General features: G+C 38.3%; 1 protein-coding gene across 1 annotated transcript in view; it reads right to left on the bottom strand.

Moving 5' to 3' along the window:
* slit3 (slit homolog 3) overlaps window positions 1–25,159 on the bottom strand; it is a 173,499-nt gene that overhangs the window by 32,205 nt on the left and 116,135 nt on the right. The window contains exons 7-18 of the mRNA XM_082177377.1: window positions 23,291–23,526; window positions 22,105–22,252; window positions 19,691–19,762; window positions 17,813–17,884; window positions 16,617–16,688; window positions 12,945–13,088; window positions 12,450–12,613; window positions 8,902–9,052; window positions 6,723–6,797; window positions 5,718–5,861; window positions 3,736–3,879; window positions 356–519 (exon numbers count right to left, since the gene is read on the bottom strand). Coding sequence (XP_082033503.1) covers window positions 356–519; window positions 3,736–3,879; window positions 5,718–5,861; window positions 6,723–6,797; window positions 8,902–9,052; window positions 12,450–12,613; window positions 12,945–13,088; window positions 16,617–16,688; window positions 17,813–17,884; window positions 19,691–19,762; window positions 22,105–22,252; window positions 23,291–23,526 — 1,586 coding nt within the window. The remainder of the gene's footprint in view (window positions 1–355; window positions 520–3,735; window positions 3,880–5,717; window positions 5,862–6,722; window positions 6,798–8,901; window positions 9,053–12,449; window positions 12,614–12,944; window positions 13,089–16,616; window positions 16,689–17,812; window positions 17,885–19,690; window positions 19,763–22,104; window positions 22,253–23,290; window positions 23,527–25,159) is intronic.

The raw sequence follows: 25,159 nt of genomic DNA, 5'->3' as shown, positions 1-25,159 counted from the left end.
TGACAATTCTGTCATCCTTTACGCACCCTCAAGTAAGTCGTTCCATCCGTGTATAGTTTCCTTCTTCTATTGAACACAAAAGAAGATGTTTTGAAGAATGTTGGTAACCAATCAGTTGATGGAGCCCATTGACTTGATGGGAGTCAATGGGACCTTGAGCCTGTTTGGTTACCAGTATTCTTCAAAATGTTTTCTTTTGTGTTCTATAGAAGAAATAAACTCATACAAGGTGGAAACAACTTGTAAATGATGACAGAATTAAAATTTTTGGATGAACTATCCCTTTAACTGAGTTACTGAACAGAGCAAGCAGAACATATTGTACAAGAGGAAGTTGCTCAAAAGAGAGTTGTACCGTCACATGAGAAATCAGGCATGGCTACATCCTGTATAGGGATCTCCTTCAGGAAGGCAGGTTTCTGGCAGCGTGGGTTGCCACTAACCACCCTGGTCTTCTTAAGCCACAGTCCCAGCCAGGCTAAGTGACAGTCACACACGTAGGGATTAGACAGCAGGTTACTGTACACAAACAGAAAAAAGAAAAAAACCCTCATTACTATATAATTACGATGGAAAGCAATCAGCAGGGTTAAATTACCACATAAACAATCAAACCTCAGCCCATTTAACACAGCAGGAGAACTGCATGGGTGAATTTGCATTTAAATTGCAATACAATTGCATATTATGACTGCGATGCAACCTGCAATGCTGGCAACGTTCAATAGCAACTTTTGCATTAGTTCACAATGTTATTACGCTGCAATAACACTGTTATAACAGCCACTAAAAGCAAAGTGCTTAAAAAAACAAAAACAAAAAAAAACTAAGATGAAGGCTCAGAATAAGACACAGACACATTTTGGGTACAGAAAGATCCATCAACTAATGGCTATTGGGACCGCTGGATCAGAGGCTTCAGAATCAACGTACTGGCTCATTTTTCATGTGTCCTTACTGAGTTCTGAAAGTTCAGGTGGTGGCACGCAGACCAAAATCATAAAATTGTAGCCTTGAGTTGAAAGCATCACCAGCAATGACTCTGGAAGGCCCACCAGGGAACCGGTTGACGGCCCATACAGAAGGCCATCTAACTAATGCATTGCTGAAACACATGACCAGGAGCAGCAGTGCTAGTACAGGCACAGAGGAGCTCTATAATACAGTAGCTGAGAGTGTCTGCTACACTACAGCTGGCGGGATAAATTAATTGAGCATGTTGACCTTCCGTTGCTTTGCCAATAGATGCTTTGCAGCTTAAGGGGGTGGGCTCATGTTAACACTACCCTATATCCCTCACCAGCAATGTGTTTGCCTTTAATTATTCCTGTACATGAAGGTATAGGGTAAAGAAACACAAGACAGGTTGAGAGAGAGAAAAGCGAGGCAGACGTTTGCTTTGGGAATGATATCACAAACTAGACATTAGAGACTACTTATCCTGCTAAATTTAATAAATTGGACATTGCTAACAAAAACACATCTATTTTTACTGGGATAATCACAAATGTGAGCACACAAAAGTAACCTCTGTCCTGACTGCTCGCTTTAGCCCTGCAAACTCTCCTACCGGAAACACTCGCCCGCTCTGCTCTAATTTTGGAGGTGGAGGGATGAATGATGGAGTGAGAGAGAAAAAGGAGGGAAGTGTGCCCAACATGTCTGCTGCACTACTGTGGGAAGAGAATAGCTGGGGAGGCCTTACTCTCTCTCTCTCTCTCTCTCTCTCTCTCTCTCTCTCTCTCTCTCTCTCTCTGGATATTTTTAGCTGCCCTGTGCTGAAATGGACATGGCTGTGTCAGCCGCTGGCTAATTAGAGAGCTGGCAAAGGAAAAAGAGAACAAAAATAAAGAATCTGAAAGAAATAGCACAACCGATTGATTGGAAAAGTTGCTTTATGGCATAAGAAGTGAGGAAGACTTGAATGTGTTGTGCAGTTTCCAATAGGGTTTCGGTAACACTTTACTTAAAGCCTTTATGCATAATTCATTATTATAAAGGTATTCATGATGTAGCCTACGTTATAATGCATTATATTTTTTCATACATAACCAAAGATAAAATGCATTATATTTACATCTGAAATTTGTTGCTTGTCATTTGTTTTAATGCATTATACGTTCTAAAGGTGTGTTCAATGAATAGATAAGTATTATAATGTATTATTACTGTCTTTACAATTATTCATGACACCATACAATGCAACATTATATATAAAGGCTTTGAGTAAATAATTACTTAGGTTTCTTTATGTTCACTTAGCCGTATTGACACAACTGAAGAATACACTGTGCATGGAGGATTCATTTGTAAAAGAAATAATAATAATTCGAAATTCATGATACAGAACCTAGTGCATTTATTTATTTACACTACTATATACACAACTATAAATTTAGGTAGTTGGAAATATTCCAAAATGTTTTAAATAAAAAAAACACACACAAAGCAAAACAGACAGCAAAACACACAAAACAAAACAGTAATGATAGTGGCAAGCTATAAAAAGCACTTGTATGGTTTGAGGATTTAAAGTTGTTTATGGCCTTGACCAAAAAAAAGATGTACGTTACACTGATTGGATGACTTAATTGTGTAAATTCTTTCTGTTGTTTGTGCATGCTAAACTTGATTAGATGGTCAGAATGGAAGGAATGACTTTCATGCAAATCAGAACAGTCTGAGTGTCTCTGCTCAGAATCTGTTCACATATTTCAGTTAGTAGGCAGCGTTCACAGAATGAAAAAGAGAACCATGTGTATTGTTGCACAGTGTAACGTGTGCCAAGAATAAAGCCTGATATGATAATTCAAATGGTTACAGATGCTTGCTGTGTTGGCAGTCATCATTTCTTTCTTTTTTTTCTTCTAAATTATGATTCCACCAGAAGTTATTTTGAATGCTCAACAGCATCTGTTTATCTATGAACATCTGTGAGATCTCTTTCAGTTTTCCCCGTTGATCCTTCTCTTTCTTGCCATCCCCTCAGGGCTGTGACACACTAGAGTTCACTTTTTGTTTATCAGTTCTTTGTTTACATCCCCTGCAAAAAGCTACGCAGATATTAATCTGTATTACAAATGTACCGCACTTCATTTTCTCCAGCTGTTTCCAATTTTTTTTTTACAGCATACAATCAAAAGCAAAAATGAGATGGCAGAAGAATTAATTCCTTACATTTGCCTTTGTATGCACAACCTCACTGCACAAAATTTTAGTCCATTTTTAGACAGCAGAGCAATTTTCCTTTTTAGCCATTTTTGAATAATTCACCCTTCCCGGGGGGGGGGGCAAGCCAAAATTTTCTCATCTGAGGTTCAAGAACAACCGTTTTCAACCCAGACAAGAAAACATAACCTCATAATTTTGAAAATACATCTGCAAACAATAAGAATTCTTTGCTTGAACCACATCCTCATCCGCTTTTCATATGAAGATATAATAGGCGCTTGATTGGTGGTGGTGCGTGACCCGACGGACTGTGTTTGATTTCCTGCGTCTTTGTGAATTTTTGAACTAACTCGTTTGTGGGTTTGGTACAGACACAGCAGCTTCAGTGAATAGTTTTATCAGGCAGTAGAGATAGTTTCGCTTCAAATACCAAATTCTTAGGTATTATTATTTCAATTTTTATTTTTTTAGCACTAAAGAATTCAGTTGATCATAGATGCATAACTGATAGAATGAACCCATGACACAGAGGGGAGTGTGTGTGTGTGAGGGTGAAGGACTCACATGGTGGAGAGGGAATGCAGGGTGTTGAAAGCTCCAGGGGCGATGGTGGAGATCCGGTTATCGTACAGGGAAAGCAGACGCACGGAGCTCAGGCCAGTGAAGGTGGCGTTATCCACACAGCTGATCTGATTACTCCTCAGCATCCTGATGGGAACACACAGGCAGGTTGGATCACATTGACCCTGACAGACAGCAGCACACAGCTCACGGGGAGGGAGGAACATAGTGTTTATGAGACTCTGTGGCTGCTGTTATGCATTAAGTCAATGGTGGTTTTATGGTATCATTGCTGACATTTTTTGAGATGATGTGCCACGCATGCAGGGTAGGAACACATACACCAGTATAAAGGAGGAAAGTAGCTGTATCAGAGACAGGAATCTAAAGTGAGTCTGCATGATGGATTGGCAGTGATTTTTTTATTGTGAGATTACAAGAAGGAAATCTGATGGGGCTTCAGCAGACAGCACTTACTGTGTATCAGAGCATTCAAGTGAAACATTGCTTAACTGACAAAGAACTGCATATTGCAATGTGTGTGTTTGTGTCAAGCTTTGTCTACATTGTGTTGGACACTTTGTGAGAAACAACAGTAATGAGCTATTCATTTGTAGCCTTTATTTAAAAGTCTGTTACATACAGTATATTGTAAACATTTACAAATATGTATATCTATTTATAAATAACTTTTTATAGGCTATATTATGATAATAATTATATATTATCATAAAATATAGATTTAGTTTTTACACCAGAGCACCCTAAATAGGCTATGTCATTATATTATATTATATTATATTAATTATATTTTTTGTGTCTTCTTTTAGGAAGAACCCACTTATCACATTGATTTTTATATAGACTATACAAAAAAAAAATCATAATCCAGCTAGCCCAGGGTCTAATAAGCCCATGAACTGGACCTGGTGTTTCTAATCTAACTATCTTAGAATCTACACATGTTTTTTTTTCTTATTTTAAATGTTTATTATTGTGAAAATGCAAAAAAACAACAAAAAAACAACAACTTTGTTTTAGGTGTAGACTTTGGGTTAGTGTATACTAATTATAATCAGCTTTATTTAAACAGCATAAGTCTCTGGTTTAGTCAAAGGCTTTCTGGCCGGTGAGACTGCTATGTAAACGCGTCTGTGTGTGACGATTATCTTGGAGCGCGGCCTGTGCTGTAACCATGTGCGTCTGCCCTCTGAGAGTCTGTCTGTGCAGCAGACGTGGCCAGCTGAGGCAGCTCACTGCTTGACGTGAGATAAGATGAGTCTGTGTGCGTGTGGTTGGGGAGGGGTGAGGAGCCCAAAACAATCAGGGTCTCCTAAAGGCCTTCAGCAGCACAAACAGGCTAAATGCAAACCAGAGTCTGCCGTGATGAAAACCTGAAAGCAGCAAATTCGGCATTAAACTCTGACAAACAGGGATCTGAGACGAGCAAACTCAATTTGGACACATACTCCTGGGATTTGAAAGCCACTAAATCCAATATTGCAGGACCATGATTCCATTCATTTGCTCCTGTGCACTCCTCTCTCTCCAATTAAGCTAATTAGAGCGACAGCAGACCTACGGAAGGCTTTTTCTAACCACCAGGCTTCAGAATATGCATTGTATTAGCATCTTTGTTCCCGATAGCACACCAGCATAGACGACATCTATGCCCGTTAGTTTCTTAGAATAACTTCATACGGTTAACATCTCGATTAGACCTGACGATCACAGTTTGGTTTTTGCTGAGAGTGAGCAATTTTTCTTGAAAATTGGTTTCTTAATAAGCCTATAAGAGCAATTCCTTAGAGCAGATTTCCAATGCCGTAACTAATGTTTTGTGCATTTATATTCAGAGTCATGTGAATATATGAAGGTGAACATGGCTCGGAGACACGTCTTCATTTTAATGAGCAGGATAACAGGAGAAGCAGGGATGGATTTTGAAAAATGAGCTTTATCGTCAACGGGGGCGTGATACTCACAGTGTTTTGAGGCCGCTCAAACCCTTGAACATCCGTCCGCTGACTGACTGCAGCTTGTTTCCGGTCAACAGCAACTCCAAAACACCTCCGGCCCCATCAAACGCCCCCTCACGGATGTCCCGGAGTTTATTATTACTCAAGTTTCTGCAAACACGGAAATTCAAGAAAAACATCAACTCCCCATGACGCACAAGCACTTATTTTAGTGGTAGTTCTTAGGGTTCACCCAACATTTTATGTCATTATTTGCTCACCCCCATGTTGTTCCAAACCTGTATGAGTTTCTTTCTTGTTTAGCACAAAAAAAAGATATTTTGAAGAATATTGGGAACCAGACAGTTGACAGTAGTCATTGACTTCCATAGTATATATTTTTTTTCCTACTATGGAAGTCAATGGCTACCGTCAACTGTCTGGTTACCAACATTCTTCAAAACATCTTCTTTTGTGCTAAACAGAAGGAAGAAACTCATACAGGTTTGGAACGACATGATGACAGAATTTTCATTTTTGGGTGAACCATCCCTTTAATGTGTCCCGAATGCACTATTTATTATTTTGACAAATGGCAGAAAGCACAGGTTGCAATGGTACAGTGCAAATTTCTTTGTTTCATCATATAAATAGGTTGTGGTTGTATCCTAAACACACGTTTATGATGATTCACAGCTTAATTTTAAACCATGCTACAGTAAAATGTAAGGTCAGTCTTTTAGATCTGCCCAATTTATAACTGTGCTAGATAGTAAGCAATTTCATGCATGATAAATCACCGGTCCTCTTCCTGAGCGAATACCGCTTTTTCCAATTTTGGAGTGAGCTGCAAATATTGTCTGACAGTAAATCACTGCATGCTTTTGCGCACTAGGTTGGAATATTCTGGAAGCTTTTCTTGTCCTATTGTCCATAGCATTCCCTGCATACAAAGCTGAATTTCCCAAATACCCCAATGTCATTCAGCAGCCAAACCCTTTAAACGAAAAGAAGAAATAAACCAGTTTGTACATTTTGCGCAGGTTTGGGAGCTTCTTGAAGGCTCCTGTAGCCTCTAGGATGGGGATTTCATTGTCGTTCAGCCGTCTGGAATAGAGAGAGATCGGGAGACAGAGGTTAATAGTTCAACAGTCCTCACAAGGTATAATAATAAGACAAAGTCTCACAGCAAAAAGCACAAGTAAACCTCACTGGAGCATGTAGGAGTGAGATGGAGACAAAAGAGCTAAAAGTGATTATCATTCAGACGATGTCTCTGTTTCAGTCTTCAAGTCTCTTATGTGGGAGACGCTGTATAATCAGGACTGTGATGTCAACGTAATGAAAAATCAGTATCGCTCTCTCTGGTGTGAGTGCTGGATATGTGACTCTCATACACATTCATCTGCCCCTCATCACCGGTGATATCAATATGAAGGACATACTCAGACACTTTTGCAAATAATAACAGTGCATGTGGAAGACGGACTAATGTGCTATGCAGATAAATGAAGGAAAAGAGTATGACAGAAACATATGGCGTATTTTGGAATGGCATTCTACTTTTTATCAGGGGTTTTAAACTGTGGCTGCAAGGAGGCGTTGGGGGATCCATGGAAAATAAAATAAAATAAAATAAAATAAAATAAAATAAAATAAAATAAAATAAAATAAAATAAAATAAAATAAAATAAAATAAAATAAAATAAAATAAAATAAAATAAAATAAAATAAAATAAAATAAAATAAAATAAAATAAAATAAAATAAAATATGTATAATTGGGCATTTATTCATAGAAATATAGAGTTTGAAAACCCCTGTTCTACTATGCAGTATACTGTAAAATTTTCTCTATGAATGTAGTACGCTGAAGATTTTACAATGTTATGTTACACATCTGCCAAAATTGGTGCATTCAAGTCATGTTGGCAAGATTGTATTTATGAGTTGAACGTGTATGTCACCACAAAGTTGTAATTACGTGTGGGACGCTCAAGATTTTCTACATGCCCTGAGTTTTGAGGTGAGGACGTGTCAGTGAGAAAACATGTCGGACGCAATCAAAGACTGTAAAAAAATATGGACAGTGTGTCTCCACTTTCTTCCACTGTAGAAAAATTAAACCAAAATATCCCAGAGACAGATGTTTCTGCTTGTGCGGCACACTTGGATGCAATTAATGGTACATCTGTATTAATGGTACATCTGTATTAATGGTACATCTGTTGTTATTTATTTTTTTTACAATAAAACTAAGTTGCATGTACAAAATACCATAGTATTGTACAATTACAATAGAATATATAACAATATAATATACAGCAACTTCATAAATTAAATATAAACAAAGCAAAAACGGGCATTCTTTATTCATCAAATTGTAAATGTAGAATTTAAAAAGAATTTTATGTAGCAAAGGTACATCGACATTATGCTCTGACAAAGCTTCATAAATACAACTTCCCAGCTTATAAATACAAACTTCTCAGGAGGACTTGAGTGCACCAAATGTAGAGTATAACCAGAAAATGATAAAGTAGACCGCAGAATATACTGCACAGCAAGCATTTAGCAGTACGCTAGACTCCCATTCCAAACCAAGGTGCAAAGAAAGTCGAAAGAACAGGTCGAGAGAGACTTTCCAAACATTATTAAGAGTAGAGTCTAGTAAATGCACCATTGCTGTCTTTTTTGCTATCCCCAGGGTTGGTTTCCCTAGCGGAGCCTGCCATGGGAAAGCACATCAGACATAAAGTGCTGGTTCCTGGTTGCAAGCATTCCCGCAAGAGCTCTATAAATAAGCAGCTGTGCTAGCGGGTGCAAGCTGTAGTCACTGAGCCGCAGAAAGACAGAGAGAGAGACAGAGAGAGTGTGACCGATGACTCGAGTTGATGGGACTGCAGAGGGAAAACCCTGATGTGTCCTCTACACATGAACACAAGGACAAACGCATTGTCACCCTGACTAGCTCTTCCCAGGGAAAACGCAGCTGAGTGGTTAATGGCCTGGGAGAGGCCTCGGAGATTCATTCACCACAACTCAGCCGGGGACAAGACCCCGTAATCAGAGGACAAGAGAGAAGGATGAGGCCTCTGGGACAGAGGGACACCGAAAGAATTAGGGAGGTGGGATTGTTAAAGACTAATGATTTCGAGAATGATTGATGGGGTCGCTAGGTGTGTTTGTAAGCTGAAATGCGTGTCTCTTACAGGTCAGTGGTGTGCTCGGGTAGGTGAGGGGGTATTTTGGTGAGTTTGAGGTTCGAGCAGTCCACCACCGTTCCTTCACACCGACAACGCTCGGGACAAACCAGGTCCTGGAAACACTCGCCGCTGAGACGGCTGCGGTAGTCCTCCGCACCTAACAAACACAGAAGACACAAACAGAGAAAGAAGGACATTCAAACCGCTAATTCAATTCATCACACACACACGGGTAAATCTCAATCACATGTCCAGATCACCTAAAAAGAAAAAAAGAATTGCATAATAGGAAGGCCATAAAGGGACATGGTGGTGGAAAAAAATATGAGATGGGAGGAAAAATAAGAAGTCAATGCTTTTGCCTTCGCTCGCAAAACATTTTGCATTCCCCCAAGAAAACCTTTTGAGCTCTTTGTGAGCGAACGCAAAGTTTCTCGGGGAAACGCAAAAGCATTGATAATAATAAAAAAAAATTTTTTTCCCCATCTCATATTTCTTTTCCTGACGGGGCTCCGTACCCCCCACATTCACATATTGTAATGTAAAATAAATAGTACAAAATTAAATGGTACAATATTTATACATCATGTTTTTTTTTTTTGTACTGACTTTATACTGATTTAAATAAGTCATTTTTATAGTAATACAATAAAAAAAAATCTGTAATACAGTTCAAATTTCAAATAATAGGAATTGAGAATAAAATCTCGAATAAAAACATCTGAAATGTATTACAGTAATGTGAAATTGGAGAAAATGATTATCTGTCTTAATAATGACTAAATATGTGTCTTAAATACTCTTAAATATGTAAGATATATGAACACATTTTTGCATAATTTGCATAATTTGCATAATTTCTAATTTGTACATATCAGGCAAATATTTATATAAAAAATGATTGTAATACAGTTTCAAATAATAGGAATGAAGACAAAAACCTCAAAGTGAAATGTCTGAAATCTATTACAATAATGAGTAATCTTTATAAAAATATGTAAAATATCTGACCACAATTTTACATATTTTTTTCTATATTAAAATTTCACATTTTATAGCATCCATAGCATGCAAATATTAAACTGTTCAAATTTCAAATAATGAGACTTACAAAAAACACCAATAAAATGTCTGAAATGTGTTACAATAATGATAAATTGGGAGAAATCAGCTTAATTGTCTTAATAAGACTGTTATCTTTATAAAAATATGCAAAATGTATGGACACATTATCTTTTTCTATATAAAATATGCACATGTGTACATATCATGCACATATTTATATAAAAAAAGAGCTGCAAATATAGTTCAGATTTCAAATATTGGGACTTGGCCCGAATCATGAACTGGACATGTTTTCATGAGACCCACATAATAAATAGGTCCACATAAACCAACATTCACAGGCACTTGTTTGCGAACACAACCTCATCGTCTCAGGTCAGGTATTGGAGGTCTGGCGCTAAGAAGTGTTTTGACAGGAAAACACACAAGGTTCTGGCCGCTTGCGATAAGTCTGCTTCCCATCAGCCATCACTCGCCTGCCACTGTTTTTCTTCTTCCCACCATCTCTGTTCGGCTGCCCTGATGCTTCTAGCCAAAGCCCAATGTCTACAAGAGCGAACTCAAAAAACGCCCTTTGAAATGCAGACGGAGAACATAGCTAGAGCTCTTCACAAGCGATCCGTTGTTCCCGGGTTAAAGAACGCCACCTTCGCTCCTCATGGTGGCTAAGAAAGGTGCCACTGCACATATCCCAGAATGCCATGCTGTGTGCGAGTGTGTCCAGCGGTCCCTGGTGCTTGACGGAACCATGTGAGGCTTGTGTAGGCGGCGGCACATGGTTAGATCAAGCACAAGAGACAGCTGCACCAGAGGCCAGAGTGGAGGAGCGGAGCGGAGCGGGACGGAGAGGAGGAGGAGGAGGAGGAGGAGGAGCAGGAGGAGGAGGATGAGGAGGGAGCAGCCAGGACACAGCAGCCAGGAAGCCGCCCAGAACTCTGGGACACCATGCACACGGCCCCTTTCCCTCGTCCCAGCACGGTCACTGGGGCATTAGCCCACCGGGAATACAAGGCCCGAAAAGACAGACAGAGAGACAGACAGACAGACAGACAGACAGACAGGGACTAGAAACACACACACATAAAGACATCACAGAGGAGAAAGGAGTGGAGCAAAGCCCTCTGCCACTACACGTACACACATAAACACAGATTTTCATGTGCAAACACTTGTAACGCCTGTGGAAACACACACTAGGGGTCTGCTGTTGCACTTGTTATTGTGCTTGATATACTGACAGAACTTTAATGAGAAAAACCTGCGGCTTAATATCAAAGAAAAGAGCCATTGCACTTCTCCCACCAAATAATTTCCCTCAAGGGGCCCCCGCTTTTGGCTGCGTGTGGGGGCCAGTTCCGACTTGTAAAGCATCTTCTAACAAGGCATCTTCATTCTGGTTCAGAACAGCCAGCATTGTCCTATTAGCACTCTGAAACCTGGCAGTGTGTGAGAAGAACTGCTCCAGGCCAGAGTATGCCACACACACACATAAGAAAAGGAAAGGGATGTAGTTGAATGTAAGGAGTCTCAGTGTGAAGTATGTGAGCAGCAATTGGTGGGCCAGAACCCCAAGCTATCAACAAGTCACTGTGTACAAGACTTGCAGACTCACTGTGGGCGGCAGTAGCTGAACTCTGCTTCATTCACTTGATTGACTGTCTTTCAGATAGCACAAGTACTCTTATAATGTCAGTCAATGTATCTTGGACCAAAAACAATCACTTAGCGGGTCATTTTCCACCCTCTCACTGAAAGCTTCAACAGGCTTTTTGGTTACTGTACTACTAATTTTATATACATTATGTACTGTACCTTTTGAATTGATCAAAAATGACAGTAAAGACTTTTACATTGTTACAAAAAAAAAAAGTTTTTAAATGAATGCTGCTCTTTTGAACTTTCTATTCATCACATAAATAAATATAGTTTCCACAAAAATATTAAGCAGCACAAATGTTTTCAATATTGATAATAACAAGAAATGGTTTCTGAAGGATCATGTGACACTGAATACTGGAGTAATGATGCTGAAAATACAGCTTTGTCATTTCAGGAATAAATTCCATTTTACAACATATTCAAATAGAAAACAGTTATTTTAAATTGTAATACCAGCTCACAACATTGTACTGTATTTTTGATTAAATAAATGCAGCTTTGGTGAGCCTTCTTTGAAAATTATTTTAAAGCAAACTTTTGAACGGTAGTGTATTTTGACAAAATGAATGAGCAGCCACCAAACAGCTGATTACTGAATTTAAATGTGGGTAATCATGTTATGATTTCAAAAACATTTTGATTTCTGAACAATATATTTTTGCATCTTAGTCTGAAATTATTTTCAGAGTGGACTAATCAAGGAGTCTACAAGGAGTATGTCTATACACATTACTGTTGCATATTGTTCCATTTAGCTCAAAATACCAAGTAAAAGGGCCTGTTTTACATAAAAAGTCTTCTTTGAACAGTGCACACGTGTGTAACTCTACCTGTGCAGCGGAACTTCTTGCCCTTGACCTGGCTGATGCGTTTGTTGGCGAGCCGGCGCGGGTGGCTGCATCGAGCTCCGCTGGTCTCAATTGGATTGTCAAACAGGTAGTCGGCCAGCCACTTCAGATGACAGTCACACATGAAGGGATTCTGAGCGAGGTGTCTGTGGAGGGCGAACATAACAATAACTCAAAACGCTTAATTAGAGTCAAGGGAGTCTGTGCAATCAAACAGTAATATCCTGTGATAACAATACGATTGCTATGCATTCATAAACATGAACTGCTATTTTCACTGTAAGGTCTTCATTTGTTTAGTTCACATTTATCTTGCTGCTGTTAATGGTGTTGTTGTTTTGCCGTCTACTTGGAGCTAATTAATTGCGGGGTGAAGGCAGTCCCGCTCAACAGTTGCTTAGAGACCGGAGTCTCTTGGACTGAGTGTGGGTGTGAAGGATGGAGGGTTTGTGTGTGTGTGTGTGTGTGTTAACTCACAGTGTTTTGATGGCGCGCAGAGGGGCGAACAGGCCTTTGCTGATGGTCTGAAGCTTGTTGTCGTAGAGGGACAGCAGGTTGAGGTTCTGCAGGTCTTTGAAAGTGTTCACCCGAAGACAGTTGATCTTGTTGGCGTTCAGCAGTCTGGAAGAGTAAACAGAAGTTTCATTACGGTGACAAGCTTTTTTCATCAGTATAAACACACTTTAGCTCTAATATAGCAAGTGGAAAATAACAAAAAAATATTCATTAAGCTTTGCCATAACATTTGTTTAAACTTGCACTCTTCACAGAGTGATTTACAGTACAATGCACATATTGTTCAAATGACAGAAACCCCCCACAAATATTGTGAAATAAATTCTGAAACTGTCAAAATTGTGAATTCATAAAATAAAAAATAAAGTACACATAAATAAATTAAATTGAAAAAAAAATCTATTGAAAATGAACAAAACAACAAAAAAGCAAAACAAAAGAAAAGCAAAGCAAAAGAAAACAAGAAACAAAAAGCAAAACAAACAAAGCAAAGCAAAGAACAAAACAAATGAACAAAAAAGCTGAACGAATAAACAAAAAAAGACTAAAGAAAAGAAAAGCTAATCAAAAAACAAAACAAGAAACAACAAGCAAAACAAAAAGCAAAGCAAAAAAACAAACAAACGTAAATACTTAAGTTTCTGTAATTTTGCCATTGTGTTATGCTGTTCTTGATGACTGATGATTGTTTATTGCATTACAGAAGGCTCTGTACAGAAGGCATTACATGTAAACTCTGTTGAGCATGTGTGGCTGGTGCATAGTTCTCAGTGACCATATAAAACCCTCTTTCAGTGCAGTCCCTGAGTCAGTGTGTGGGAACCACAAAGTGCTCAAAGCTGTGTGACTTGATGTTAGTATCAGAAACATATTCAAATCTATAGTTGTAATTTACTTGGTTCACAGATCCCAAAAGTGATCAAAACAGCAGTGAATGTGCTGTCGATGAATCGCTGGAGTATTCAGCTGCTGAGTTGCACCCATCACTCCTGTCATGTCACGCACTCCTCCCTGACTTCCAGCCGTCTTCACGTCTTTCCTGTTCAGGCCGCCTGACAATTGACTAACGCAGTGGTGTGCTTAATTACTGAAAGCCATTGTAATGAGGTTTTGTCTTGGAGCAAACGCATGCATCGTTAGTCTACTCACAGGGTGAACTAATTAGGTTTGAGTATCTCAAAAAAAAAAAAAAAAGAACAAAAAAAAGAAGATAAAAAAGCTTGAATAAAACCATATAAAACAGAAAGAAACACAGAAACACAAAAATAGCCAAGCGAAATGGCTGGAATGCCCTGAGGTGTTCCTTTGAAAGGGTCTTATTAAGAAAATCCATTAAGGATGAAGAACTCTAATTGCTGAAAACAAAGATAATTTGTGTCATTATGGCAGTTGACGGTGAAAACATGGGTCGGCCGCTCCAGTGAATCTATGGTGTTTTAGAAGCGTAATAACAGGTGATGTGAGCTTATGTTTGTGCCTGCGGCAGAAGTGTGTACGTTAAGAAAATCAGAAGCCATCAGAATTTCCCCAAATCATTAGAATAAGCTGAAACAGGTCCATTAGAGCCGACAGATTCACCTCAATTTGGACCATTAAATGCGGAAATTATGTCTGAGCAATGTTTCCATGTCTACACAAATATAAGTAGGTGTGAGGGACATGTTTAGCAATCAAGTCCAATTTACATACTAATGATGTCGAGAGTGTTCCCCCATGAGGAACTGAAAATAAATGCTCCCTTCAGCCAAAACAGTTCATGCTCTCCTCTCTTCTTTTAGTGCTTTACCTTCTTTTATAGGTAAACCTTCTTCTCTAAACACATTGTGTAAAATGAATAAGAAATATTTAATGTTCTGCATTATTTCTCTGTCACTGATAAAACGTTCTCAAATAATGATAACATTGACTTTAAGATCTTCCACAAAAAGAAAATACCTAATTGTTATGGTGCTAAAATGATATACGATAAAACGTTTTTAAATGTATTTAAAAATAAATGTACACCACCAATCAATAGTTTGGGGTTGGTAAAATATTTTAATGTTTATAAAATAAGTCTCTTATGTTCACCAAGACTGCATTTATTTGATCAAAAATACAGTAAAAACTGTAATATTGTGAAATATCATTATAACTGTTTTCTATTTGAATATATTTAAAAATGTAATTTATTCCTGTGATGGTAAAGTTGTATTTTCAGCATCTTTACGCCAGTCTTCAGTGTCACATAATCCTTCAGAAATCATAATAATATGCTGATTTGCTGCTCAAGAAACATTTATTATTATCATCAATTCTTTGTTGAATAGACTTTTCTTTTGTAAAAGTTTTTACTGTCACTTTTGCTGAATTTTAGGCACCCTTGCTGTATATTATCTACAGTATATAATAACAGAGACATGTTTTATGGGGACTTTCCATAGACATAATGATTTTAGGTTGCACTTTATTTTAGAGTACGTGTACTTACAGTGTACTTACCTAAGGAAATACTTGGAAATTGAAGGTAACTACACTGTAAAAAACTGATCAATAAGATATGACAACATATGTTTTTACATTCCTTTAACTCATCAAATTAAGTTAAGCAATTTCCAACTTTTTTATACAAGTTATACAAGATTCAACTCATTTTTTTAAGTCAGTTTAATGTAATTTAAGTTGAAATGACATCCAAGTTGATTATTGTCACACTCTGATTTAGTTTGGACTTTCAGTTTGCGCCGTTTCCACTAAGTTAGTTGTCATGGTTTCTGGTTAGTTGTCATTTAGTTCAGGAGTGTGTGTGTGTCGTTAATTATCCTCATTTGCTTGTATGCATAAGTCCCCTGTGTCTATTCATTTGCTTTCGGGTCTCGTGATGTGTTGTAAGCCGTTCTCTTCGTGTGATGTATCTTCCTGTGGATTTATTAAAGATTACCTTTGCCTTCATCATCGTGTTCGTGAGTGTTCTACAACACAGCACTGTGACAATTGTACTTAAAAATTTAAGGCAGCAATTTTTTTCTGGTTTATGGTGTACAGGGGTTAATGTTAGGTTTAGGGGTAGGTTCAGGGTTAGTACCTAGATATTACACTCAGTTATTGTAATTACTGTAATAAGTACATTGTATGTACATAGGGAACAGGACAAAGTAAAGTGGTACCATGATTTTTATACTGTACAAACTGTATATTATATCCCCTTACACTAACCCTAGCCCTAAACCTACCCATCACACACAACTTTCAACTTTTTTACTTTACTTAATTTCATATGATTTATAAGCTGGTTTTCTGACAGGGACCAAAACAATGTGCCCACAAGGTCAAAAATGACTGGTATTACTTTCCTTGTGGGGACATTTTGTCCCCCATAACATAGGGTTGGCCAGGACCACACACACACACACACACACACACACACACACACACACACACACACACACACACACACACACACACACACACACACACACACACACACACACACACACACACACACACACACACACACACACACACACACACACACACACACACACACACACACACACACACACACACACACACACACACACACACACACACACACACACACACACACAATATTCTTGACACTGAAGGTTATTGAGTCAGAAATGCAACACTCACAGCAGTTGGAGGGAGACCAGGCCATCAAACAGTCCCTTTGGGATCTCTGTGATTTTATTTCCATACAGGACCCTGAAGACAAACACAGACACAATGCAAATAGAAAACAATGAATCAACCCACAATGTCTCAATATGTGTCACCAATGTGCAACTCATCAAGCATGAACATGTCTGTCTGGGACTTTCATGTTTAAAAAAAGAGGCAAAATCATAAAAAAAGAATCATCAAATGTGGTTCATAAAACTCAACCCAAGACTTCAATCGTATGTCAGAAAGTCAGTTTTACTGATAATGTTCACCTTTAGTGAGCTATTAAGTTAGATGTGATCATGAACCAGATCAGTCTAATTGATGAACAAATCAATCAGACTGGTTTTGTGAACCACTGAAAAGGTCTGATTAAGAACAAATATTTAATTATTAAATAATAAATTTAAAATGTATCAACATGCCATGCAGATGTCAACACTTTCAGCCAATAACGAATTGTGTTCCTGACACAAAGCATGAATCATAAAGACTTAAAGTTTTTGTGTCCGTTTGAATGCGACAGTCTCCATTCATAGCAATTGCTTTTTGTGTTTCATAGAACAAAGAATGAGTTGAGTTCAAATAAGTTCTGAACAATGTTCACATTTGGCTGAACTATTTCTTCAACACACTCTAATTTCCAAGCAAATGTGTGGTTGTGTGTTTATGACAACTTGTGCATCCTCTTTGCTTTATTCCCTATTCCCTGAGAGACTAGAGCCCATCGTCCTCCCCTCGGCGTCTCTTTAATCACACGGCTTGTGTAAATGAGCTCTGTCTCATGTACAGCTGTGTGGGCCGGTCGCAGGGAAATAGATCTGACCAAATTAATATGCGCACGCTGAGTCTTCTGTCTCATTCTGACTTGTTGAGGTGATTTAAATGAAAGCCCTCCCTCGTGTTCACGCTGCTGCAGATGTCAGTAAACACACACACACACACACACACACACACACACACACACACACACGGTGAAAGAAACACACGCAGGCAGACAGTGGGCTGTCTCATCTCCATTCTGTCAGCCTCCTGTCAGCTGATTTATTCGACACCTGTCCTTTCACCTGACTGTCTACATTTACACACGCTTATTATCTTTGTAAATGTATTGCTATGCAGCTCAGGTATATGAATTTGAATATGTTTGTGTGAGAAACACTTACAGTGAAGTGAGCGAGCGCAGGCCACTAAACGCATCTTCCGCAATCTCGGATATCTGATTCTTGCTCAGGTCTCTGTAATAGCATAAAACACACAAATAGAGATAATACAGTTGACTGTTAGACCAACAAAGGGATGGTTTGCACATTTGTCTGACAGGACGTCGATACTCTATAAATACCCAGCAAACTCGATACTGAGGGGAAAAGAACATAAGAAACTGGTGGCCATCATTAGCATTTAATCTTTGAAAGGATAGTTCAACTAAAATTGAAAACCATTTACTTCTTCTCACAAGCTATATCATGACTTGAACTATAGCAATTTAGCTGTGTGGACCAGTTATTCATTTTTACATGAGGGTGATTAACTAATCATTTGTCTTCTGTCATGTATACTAGATATCAGTGTTTCTCAATTTTAGGTTGTTGGGGTAGAAATGAACTCCACAGTGAAGTGGTTGTCAAAAACGGTACACACATTTATTTATTTATTTCTCAGGTTTGTTTTTCTCAGGAGGCCCAGATTTGGTTCAATATATTCCTCAAAATGCTGAACTCTTCACGTCAAGGAATCACTGCCAAAACAGAGGTGAGAAGTTCTCATTAAATATCTGAATTTGTGTCCAAAATATAGAAAGATAGAAACGTCTGTGCATGTTATGAACCCTTCTACAATATTTTCTAGTGGCTGACAGGAAATCACTTGCAGCAAGTATAGAGTTCATTCATAGGGTAAAAAAGACAAAGTGTGTATATCTCTGTCAAATAGAAATGAAAAAAGAAATGTTTAGCTGATTTTAAACTGCTTTTTGGATGTACACTATCATTCAAAAGTTTAGGGTCAGTAGGATTTTTTGGTAGCACTTTATTTTACAGCCGTGTTTAACATGTACACACTGTCTACTTATTGTAGTAATTACAATAACTGGTAATAACTAGGTACTAGTCCTGAACATACCCCTAAACCTAATCTTAACCCATGAAGTTACCTTAAATTATTCAGTACTTTCTTGGGAAGTCACCTGAAAGTGCATGTACTGTAAAATAAAGTGCAACTGATTTTGATATAAGTATTTAATCATAAATATTATGATTGTGAAATTTTATTACAATTTAAAATAACCTGTGATGGAATAGAGTTTTCAGCATCATTAGTGTCACATGATCCTTCTGAAATCATTCTGAAATCATTCGAATATGCTGATTATGTGCTCAAAGAACATTTCTTATTTTTATCAGTGTTGGAAACAGCTGCATAATATTTTTTGTAGAAAATGTGCTACATTAATTTACAGGATTGTTGATTAACTTCAAAAGAACGGCATTTATTTTAAACATACATTGTGTAAAGTTATGTGTCTTTACAATCACTTTTGATAAATTGAATGCATCATTGCTGAATAATAATATTAATTAATTATAATACAAGAGTAAATGGCAATATCCTATCTGTCATGACAACTCTCGGAGTGTGTGGCACGGTAATGTATATTACAATGTTGATATGTTTGGTCTTGGTTGAATAGATCTGCTACTCTGCTGTAAATACACGGTACACTGCTGTGAGCAAGTAAGAAATGCTGCTGCTGTACAATATAGCATACATGAATAACCCATAGCAGATCTATACAGGTGGAGCTGGGGAAGGTGGAGGGTTTCTGAAAGCATGCTGCAGCTGCTACAAATGCAGACCAGGTATTTAAAAGTTGAGCAGCGAGCTCATTGGCTACTGATATAGCAGGAACCAATCAGCTGCGCCCTATAGAGAACGATGTGATTGCATAGAGGCTGATTTAAGGACCCATCAGACAGCGCCATCAAGAGTTTCTTAACATAATGTTTGTATTAGTTTGTGTTGATGTGTGAGGAAGATCTTACATTCTCTTCAGTTTCTTGTATGTGGAGAACGCTCCTGCTGGGATGCTCTTGATCATGTTCTGCTCCAGACGGCTGCAAGGGAACAGATGGATACGTTTTGTTATACAACACTGACTTTTCCATTACACAAGTAATTGTATATAATAAAATTACAAAACAAATATGGCACAGCACAGAAAAGAAAACAACGTAAAATTCCTGTAGGTGTATCACAAATGTACAAGTACATATAACATTTATTCCCCTCAACACAGATCTGTTGGTAATTCATTTCTTAGAGTCTGAAAGCATGTGTAGACCCACTTTTAAAAATGAAACGTTCCAATTAAAACCAAAAAGCCTGATTTTAAGTTCCACAAATTTAGTTCTTCATATAACTATCTATAGATGAAACCATTATGCGGATCTGAAGAACATAATGCATTTTTTTTTTTTATTATTATTATTTTAAATCACCCAAGAACCACTGAACAAGAACCCCATTCAGTAAAAAAAAAAATGTTTTGACAAGACAGGGGTGGTTTGTTGAACCTAAAGTGCTCACAAGAGTCTTTCATTGAAGAACCTTTCATTTTTGAGAGTCTGGCTGGTGCTTAATGCTCCTTCAGGAGGTCTACAGAGAAAGCCATCAATAAATGCGTTATGGCAGCCTGTACATTAAGTGTTCAATTTGTGTTTTGGCTTACTGGGATAAGAGTGCACCGACAACAAGTCCCTGAGAAATAAGCGCAGCTCTACTGCATGCTCCAGGTTATACATCATTTCATTAGCCCAATTTGTTTTTGGCCATGGGTTCGGTTTGGCTAATGTGTCCTAGCCTGCATATCCATTTATTATGCAAAGGTCATACACTATTGACATAACAACAACGGCGAGGAACAGCACATATCAGGGCAATTACCTACCTGTCCTTTAGTGCAAACAAGGATCTCTGAATCAATATGGATACCAAATACCCTGACCAAGACGATATGGACGTTCTCCAAAGCACTAGAACATTCAAGCCTGAGGCAAGACAGCCAAAGCACATTCAAAAACTTGAGTGTTTTCTTTGTAATAGTATGCATGTGTGTGAGCGTCCTGCTGTACTGCTATATGATCATTAAACACAACGTCCGAGCCTATTCGCACAATGGAAATGTCGGCCTTGCAAATTTCCCATGCACAACCAAAACGTCCTTGTTTTTTGGAGGATACCGCTAAACCTCTTTTGGATGTTCTTTTGTATTTGAAGGACACTGAATACAGAAGTAGCTGGAACAACAACAAGGTCAGATGTTTTAAATGGCAGTAATGTATGATTTACATTAATTTGATTGCTTTTAACTCCGAAAGCTAAGATTAATAAGATAACATTAACATTACACAAGCTAACATGGACAGCACAATGTTGTAAAGGTCATATAAAAAAGTTAATAGGCAGAAAAATTGACAATAACATTAAACTAATAGCTGCTTTAGGAAAAACAGTGGTTTTCTCATATAAAGTAACCAAATCACACGAAAAGCCACAGTAATCAAAGACATCCAAAGACATCCAAGGCTTTAGAGAATATCCCTGTCAATGAGGTTAAAATGAACATTTTTCCTTGCAAGACTGTGTAGAAATGTCCACATTTGGGGTACTAAAATAACTTCATTCTACAGTATTGGCAGTAATGAGAGCCAACTCAATTCTAGGTCTTGATTAAAATGCACATCTTGGTGAGATATTAATGTAAATGTAATGTGAAACAGTCAGTTATGTATTAAGTCAATGTATATTATATGCAGGGTAAATGCAACCTAATTGACCTGCTGCTGTTAATATTAATAAAATAAAATTATTAACAAGAAAAAGAGAAAAGCACTCCCTGTCCCTAGTTCTTTCTCTTTATTTTATTTCTATGTTTACTTGAATAGTAAACTTGTTACAGCTAATATCGGGGTGTGCTCATTAGCATATTGGCTTTTGCTGATGTGAAATGTCATAGATCCTATTAAAGTCTTGGTATAAGAGTACTTATTAAGTATATACTTCATTAAAAGTGTGCAATTCCACATCATATTACAGACAACTTTGGTTGAGCACTGATTGAATCTGCTGATAAGACACCCAGCTTTCCTGGACATTAGATCGGGCTCTGTATAACTTGTCTCATTTTGATCCTTGACTGGTTTTCTAATTGCCTACACCCAGCAGACAGGCTGGTAGACCTCCAGTAGCACTGAGCAAGATCTATCTGCAACTGCGGCACAACGTTAACACACTCGCTAATGAGGCTGCAACACTGCACTGCTAATGGCCTTTGTTATATGACAGGAGGAAGAAGGCAGATCACTGCACAGACAATACCAGCGGTAGGTAATAATCACACTGGAAGATTTTTACACAAATAGAAGAGGGAAATGATTTTAAGGAGTGGAATCCATACATTTCCACAATTCCTTCAGGCAGGTTGGCAGGAATCTCCGTCAAGCCTTTTCTACGGCAGTCTATGACGTTGTTGTTGTTGCAGGTGCAGGCGGCAGGGCAGACGGACACCTGGGGAGCACATGACCTTGGCTCTGTCTGAGTAGGACCTGGGGCGGAGGAAAAGATGGTAAAATAACATATCGGGAGGAAAATTGACTAAAGACAACAAGGTTTACTGACACAAGAATGCAAATGGAGATCACAGAGAACATTAACACCATTTTGAGTCAAATATGAATAAAACACATGCTTTTTGATAGTATTATAACTGTCATGTGGCTTCCATTCAGGACTGAAATTTAGCATTAATTCACAATTTAATGAAAATAGCTTTTAATACAGTACATAATCAGTAAGAACAGGCTCCCTGTTGTTTTATTGTTTGCAGCTTAATTAAGAAACGCCTTTTCTTGCAGCTTGTTTTGTGTTTGTGTTGGAGTATATTCATCAGTTGATTAATCAGAGGGGGAGGAAAAGGGGGCTTAATTAACAAGAGCTGAACGTGAACTTATTCACCAATGAAACCCAAAGGTCTATTAAGATACAGAATGTATAAAGTGGCTTTATAAAACAACACAATGAAAAGGCCCTCAGTGTTCACTTGTATTAAATAGCCAATATTTTCACATTAATCAGTATTAGATTTTTTTTTATATAAAGAAAATTAACCCTATTTAAAGACCATTAAGATTTTTCAACTAAAATTATTCTCATGTTGAATATATAACACTTTTACTATTACCGTCAGTACTATAATGTAAAAAAAGTAGGAGTATTTATAATGGTAGAAATATTCGGACTGAATTTAGTTTACACAGAATAAATAAATAAATATTGTGCCATGGTTTTCGTTATCATATTGCAATACTGACTTAGACATATTTTTTGCAATAGGGTGAGTGAGAATTTAGGGAATTTGTGTTTAGTTATTAACATCAATGTAAATAATATAACAATGAAACAAAATTAAAACATAAAAAGATGGTGCTAAAATCAGTCTTATATTACCTATAATTTATAATAATATAAATAAATAAAATGTTTTTGTAGTAATAAGATTTACCCGGACAGACAGGGAAACTGACATTAGAGTTAGGAGACAAAAGAAGGACATTCTGAAAGAGAAAGTGAATTATGTGTCATACCTGTGCACACAAATTCTCTCTTTTGAACATCAGGGACATTGAGACCTCTCATATGGGCGGGGGCCATGCACTGTGTGAAAGGGGCCAGCCCCCTTCTCTGCCGCAGCCAATCAGACAGCCAGGACAGGTGGCAGTCGCAGTGCAGGCTGTTGGAGTGCAGGCGACTGGGGAGAGAGAAAGAGAGAGAGAGAGAGTGAGAGAGAATAATGAGGGACAGATAGTGAGATAGTATCCAATAAAGGTCAGAGGAGGTTTGTATGTCTAACATGAATGCTGGATTGGATGATACTTGAGTTGTCGGGAAATAGCTTTTTGAAGACACAATGAAGAAACGAAATGTTTACCACACACTTCATGGCATATACCATCTGTGATAAGGCATTTAAATGCAAAAGAGGAAGGATTAAGCTGCCGGGATCAAGTAAGTATTCATAGGGAGAATCTCAATAAAGTTTAGGTAATGCAGACTCAGAATAACACATCAGAATTAAAGTGACAACACAAGTGAGAATGGGACATTCTATTGTACAGGTTATAGTAACATCTCCACCAAGACCACAGTAAACCACTCGCAAATCCCCAGAGCATGCACCCTCATTTCATCAAGGTCTTTAACAATATGGCACAATTCCCAATAGCATCTTTCACATCTTAATATAAATCTCTCAAGGGCCATTACCCGAAGGGGACGAGAGACACAGTTCAAAGAAAAAGTGGTGTCAGCAAATCAAAAGGCGCAGCTATATCAGTCACTACTGTCTGTAAATGAAATAACAGGCTGAATCCAGTTAGGGGGACAAAAACCTGCTCATTGACAATTTCAGCAGGGGGGCGACCGTTATAATAGAGCTTTTCCCATTACAAATCCAGTATCTGGCCCCCTGTCTTTGCGGATTAATTACAGATGAGTGGGATTACAAAGATGGATGACATGGGGAGAAGGAGCCTCGGCTGCCTCAGCTGCGCATGGGATGAGCCGAGGACGGGCACAATGGGGCAGCTCCACGTGCACACACAACCTATCGACCGCGATACACAAAAAATGACTACTTGCCTAGCGGTGGGAGTGCTTTTCATTTGTCTGAGTTATTGAATGGCAAGCATCATGCGGTGATATCATTTGATCTAATTGAATGCACAAAGATAGTACATCTGTAGAAGGGGAGACGAGGTGGAGGTGGTGGGGCAAAGGTGAGGTGAACTCGACTATTTCATCAGAAATCTGGAGCCAAACCACCATCCAACTAAATGGTTTACCAACATCTCTAAACATTTGATTTAATAAGTTGTTTTTACGAGCAACAAATTCAATACAGATATATCAGGGATATTAGAGACAGAAAATTCAATCCAAAGGAACTGGGTAGCAACCAAAGCCTCGCTGTGGATAATTCAATACTGCCCAGGGAGCAATGCGGCTGGCCATCCGAGCATCAGCAAATTCAATCCTGCATGAGGGGGCTGGCCTGTCTGATGGGCTGACTGATGGGAGGGAGGCCAGACTGCTCGGCTGTGGAGCTCGAGCTATGGATGACTCCAGGGAGAACGCTCGCTGGCCATGACGGAAAGAGGAAGAGACATAGATAGAAAAAGAAATGACTGATTGAAGGAGGAAGCGCCGAACATGTGCACCAGGGTCACAGTAACACTAAAGCCTTGTATTTCAGATGGAGATTCAAGCTCCCAGAAGCCCCAAAACGAAACTAGTGTTTACTCCTGACATTTTTCATTATTTATCTCTCTACTAGACCCAAAGTTCTGAGAAGAACGACCACACTCGAATGACAACAAAAGCATCTCAGAGTCGCGTTAATATCGTAGGTCAGCCACAGCAGGGAATGATTCATGCAAGATTTGGGGACTGTGTAA

Source organism: Leuciscus leuciscus (assembly GCF_965113295.1).
Source record: "Leuciscus leuciscus genome assembly, chromosome: 8".
In the NCBI taxonomy this organism is placed as follows: Eukaryota; Metazoa; Chordata; class Actinopteri; order Cypriniformes; family Leuciscidae; genus Leuciscus; species Leuciscus leuciscus.
This window is presented reverse-complemented; position numbering and strand designations above follow the sequence as displayed.